Source organism: Vigna unguiculata, chromosome 1 (assembly GCF_004118075.2).
Source record: "Vigna unguiculata cultivar IT97K-499-35 chromosome 1, ASM411807v1, whole genome shotgun sequence".
Classification (NCBI taxonomy): domain Eukaryota; kingdom Viridiplantae; phylum Streptophyta; class Magnoliopsida; order Fabales; family Fabaceae; genus Vigna; species Vigna unguiculata.
Window position 1 is genome coordinate 37,465,346 of NC_040279.1, and position 4,934 is coordinate 37,470,279.

General features: G+C 37.9%; 1 protein-coding gene across 1 annotated transcript; it reads left to right on the top strand.

Annotated features, from left to right (window-relative positions):
• The first annotated feature begins 893 nt into the window (after window positions 1-893).
• On the top strand, window positions 894-4,934 carry LOC114184407 (DEAD-box ATP-dependent RNA helicase 24). Its single transcript, XM_028071719.1, has 5 exons — window positions 894-1,644; window positions 1,990-3,218; window positions 4,038-4,077; window positions 4,190-4,592; window positions 4,677-4,934. The coding sequence occupies exons 1-5, from the start codon at window positions 1,062-1,064 to the stop codon at window positions 4,720-4,722; spliced, it is 2,301 nt and encodes a 766-aa protein (XP_027927520.1). The 5' UTR covers window positions 894-1,061; the 3' UTR covers window positions 4,723-4,934.

Sequence of the window (4,934 nt, forward strand, 5' to 3'; positions counted from 1 at the left end):
ATCCAAAATAATATTTCGGAAGACATTTTGGATCCGAAAATACTTTTTAAATTACTTGTTTTGGAAATTTTTTTGTATCCAAGATATAAAACAAAATCATGGAATAAGTGTTTATGAAGATATTTCCAAATTTGAAAATACATTTCTGTTTTGAAAATAATTTTTTTATAGTTTGAAACTATTGTTTTCAAAGGTATTTATAGGTCTAAAACATTCAATTCAAAACAGAAAAAAATTAAATATATTTTTAATTCTTGAATTTTAATTAAAAATTAGAATTGGTCCATGTCTAAAATTTCGATAGATTTTATTTCTTAAATTTTAAAAACGAATGAATATAATTATTTTAATCCAATTACGTTAACATATCTGAAGATGTATCAAACAATATAAACAACTCCAATTTAGGTAATTTTATTAAAATGACTATATTCATTTATTTTTTAAGTTTAAAACCTAAAATGTATCAAAATTTTGAATAGGGACGAACTCCAATCTTAAATTAAAGTTCAGAAACTAAAATATATTTAATTCTATAAAAAAAATCAAAATAAGTATTCCAAAATATATTTCTGAATGACTTCCAAAACACCCTTATAAATATAATTTGAAATATAAAATTCTATTCCAAACTGTACAAATAAAATATAAATTTATATTTTGAGTCATACATTCTAAGAGTAAATGAACAAGAATTGAAAATGAAAATCTAAACTAGAAAATGATTTTAAAATTTTAAAGTTTGCAGGGGGTGCGGGTTCAAATTATGAAGGTGTATGAAGAAACTTTCTCCCTTGAGATGACCCTGTTGCACACTTCCCAAAGGAATGGGCTTCCTCGGTTCGGGTACCCGTTCACCCATATCTTTAGATCCGTCGTCATCCCCTTCCTCCTTTAACCAGAAATCGACCACGGTGGTGTCTAAATTCACTGGTTGCAACGTTCCACTCGCGGAAGCGCCAAATTCAATACCTACATCACACCTCACTCACCCCTCTTTTCCCAATCCCAAATTCTTTCTTCCACTTTCCCTCACCAGCTAGGGTTTCCTCTTCCCCACCATGTCGAAGAGGAAGTTCGGATTCGAAGGTTTCGGCATAAACCGCCAATCCACCTACAGCTTCGAGCGATCCCAGGCCCCTCAGCGACTCTACGTCCCTCCCTCCTCCCGTCACGGCCACGACAACTACGAGGACACCGACCTCGACAACATTGACTACGACGACAACAACAACGACGAAGGGAACAAGAACAGCAACGATGGCGACGAAATTGACCCTCTCGACGCCTTCATGGAGGGGATTCACGAGGAGATGCGGGCGGCGCCACCGCCCAAGCCGAAGGAGAAGGCTGAGGACCGGTACCGGGACGACGACGACGATCCCATGGAGAGCTTCCTGAAGGCAAAGAAGGATTTAGGGCTGACTCTCGCGTCCGAGGCGCTGCACGCTGGGTACGATTCCGATGAGGAGGTTTATGCTGCTGCCAAAGCCGTGGACGCTGGTATGATTGAGTATGATTCCGACGATAACCCTATTGTTATTGACAAGAAGAAAATTGAGCCCATTCCTGCTCTCGATCACTCTTCCATTGACTACGAACCCTTCAATAAGGATTTTTATGAGGAGACACCTTCAATATCAGGTACTTCCACTATAACCCAGAAATTATATTAGGGCGTGTTTTGATTCATATTGAAATACTAGCTAGCGTGATTTTAAGTAAATATTCACATGTTTGATTATAAACAGAGGAATTGATCGAGTCCATAATTGATTTAGAATGAAAACAACTTTTGGTAGCCTTTTATGCTGAGTTTACTAATAACTTCCATTTAGAATGAAAATATTGAAACTCGATTCAGATAGATCACTTCGGAGTCAAATTTTGCAAACGCTCACACCAATGCAGCTTAATCATTGCCAGTTGGTTCATTTTTCATTTTGGCCGTGGAATGCCTTTGTTATAAGTTATTTTATTTAACTCCAGGTATGAGTGAGCAGGACGTAAGCGAATACCGGAAGAGTTTGGCTATTCGGGTATCTGGTTTTGATGTTCCTAAGCCAATAAAAGCTTTTGAGGAATGTGGGTTTTCGTCTCAGATTATGAATGCTATAAAAAAACAAGGGTACGAGAAGCCTACATCTATACAATGTCAGGCTTTCCCGGTTGTGCTCTCCGGCAGGGATATTATTGGTATAGCTAAAACTGGTTCAGGTAAAACGGCTTCTTTTGTGCTTCCTATGATTGTGCATATCATGGATCAGCCTGAGCTTCAGAAGGAAGAGGGGCCTATAGGGGTTATATGTGCACCTACCAGAGAATTGGCTCATCAGATATACCTGGAGGCCAAGAAATTTGCAAAAGCGTATGGGGTACGTGTATCTGCTGTCTATGGTGGAATGTCAAAACTTGAACAGTTCAAAGAACTCAAAGCTGGATGTGAGATAGTTGTTGCTACCCCTGGCAGACTGATAGACATGCTGAAAATGAAGGCATTGACGATGATGAGAGCAACTTACCTGGTGCTTGATGAAGCGGATCGGATGTTTGATCTTGGGTTTGAACCTCAAGTAAGGTCCATTGTTGGGCAGATTAGGCCAGACCGCCAAACATTACTCTTTTCTGCAACAATGCCTCGTAAAGTTGAAAAGTTGGCCAGGGAAATCCTTACTGATCCTATCAGAGTAACTGTTGGAGAGGTGGGGATGGCAAATGAAGATATTACTCAAGTTGTTTATGTGATTCCTTCTGATACTGAAAAGTTGCCTTGGCTTCTGGAAAAGCTACCTGAAATGATTGATCAAGGTGATACTTTAGTTTTTGCTTCAAAGAAGGCCACTGTGGATGAAATAGAATCGCAGTTGGCTCAAAGAGGCTTTAAAGTTGCTGCCCTGCATGGTGATAAAGATCAAGCTTCTCGGATGGATATTTTGCAGAAGTTTAAATCCGGTCTCTACCATGTGCTCATTGCAACTGATGTTGCAGCCCGTGGTCTTGACATCAAGTCAATTAAGTCAGTGGTAAACTTCGATATTGCAAAGGATATGGACATGCATGTCCATCGCATTGGAAGAACAGGTCGTGCTGGTGACAAGGATGGGGTTGCATACACTCTTATAACTCAGAAAGAAGCACGATTTGCAGGTGAATTGGTCAATAGCTTAGTTGCTGCTGGTCAGAATGTGTCCGTGGAGTTGATGGATCTTGCGATGAAGGTAACAACACCTTCGATTATATTCTTCTATTCATCAATCTGTATCGAGTCTTTTAACTTGTTTAATGCTTGTAGACTCTCTTATCTTTGATCGTTTCTGGTTCATGCAACTGTGGGTTTTTTAGTATCTTTTTCGTCTTCGCATGATGCTTTTGTAGATTTTGTTGGTTTGCTGTAAATATCAACATAATAATGCTCTTTTCGTGGCAAGAATTTAATTAGTAATAAGTTTTAAGCAGAGTTATATGAGCGAGTTAATGCTAGTTGAGATGGTTTAAGAGGCTGAGTACATCAGATGCCAAGGGACTGCTTGTTTCCTAATTTTGGAAACTCTTCTCTAATTTTAAAAACAAGAAGAAAAAAAATCTGAAAATTGTTTGCAAAAGTCATATCTCATTGCTAATTTTTAAACTAAAAAACTTAGAACCTCCTTGACTTGTTTTGGTTTTATAGTTTCAGTTCTCTATTATTGAAGTTCTTGCATCTTAAGATTTGCTTCCCCCTTTATATTCTCTAAAAATTAAACATATGATAAGTTTTCTTGTTTTTTCATGTTTGAAATTAGCTCGTTTTTTGCTATTAGTTTTGAAATAATTTAGTTACTTTTATATATGAAAAGTATTTTGTGAAAAATAAACGGGTAAAGCTTTTTTTTGATGAATTGCATAATAGAATTGAGTTACCTTCATTTTGCTTATGTTGTTGTTGTGAAATTTATGTTTCCAAAAACTTGCCTTTTGATATTTTAAGATGATCTAAAATAAACTCCCCTATATAGGTCTTGAATTTATTTAATGACATTTCTCTTGTAATTCAATAGGATGGGAGATTCAGGTCGAAACGTGATGCAAGAAAAGGAGGTACGAAATGCAACTTACGTTATCATGAGAAATGAAGTAGTAATTTGCTGAGATAAAAAAACTCGTTTTTGCAAGCAATTAAATCTAATCTCTAACGATGTGTACCGTGCAGGTGGGAAAAAAGGCAGAGGTAGAGGTGGTGGGGGAGGTGGCCGTGGTGTGCGTGGAGTGGATTTTGGCTTGGGCATTGGATATAATCCCGAGTCGAACAACGCACCATCTAACCCAGTTCCTACTCGATCTGCCGCAGTAAATTCTCTGCGGACCGGAATGATGTCACAATTTAGGAATAACTTTGTTGCTGCTTCATCAAACTCTCAGAATCAAGGATTCGGTAACAATACAAACATGGCTGCTAATAAGAGACCGGCACTCCCTGGTTTTGTATCTGGTGGATCAATTGGTGGTGACGTGAATACGTATCAGCACACCGCTTCACCCAGTCCTGTTTCCTCAGCGGTAAATTCCAGCACTCAAGGTTCTGGAGTAAATTCTGGTCAGAAGAGCACGAATAGGTTAGTGTTCGGAGATGTATTTGTTGCCATATTTATCTTAATACATAATTTGGTTGCTAATGTTCTAACTTTCTTTGGCTGCAGTTCTAAACCCAAAGAGAGGCGGAGGCCATCAGGTTGGGATAGATAGTCTATCTCATTGAATGACACCACTGTCAATGTATCAATGTTCTTATATTAGGTCAAGTCAAGAATTGATTTTCTTTGTATAATTAATGCTCCAGTTTTCAATCACCTATATTATTTTAGCTTCCAAGTTGTAGAAAGGTTTGAGGTTTGTTTGGTTCTATTTTTTGTTTCTGAAAGCAGTATTGCACAACAAAAAGAGCAATACTTATCACA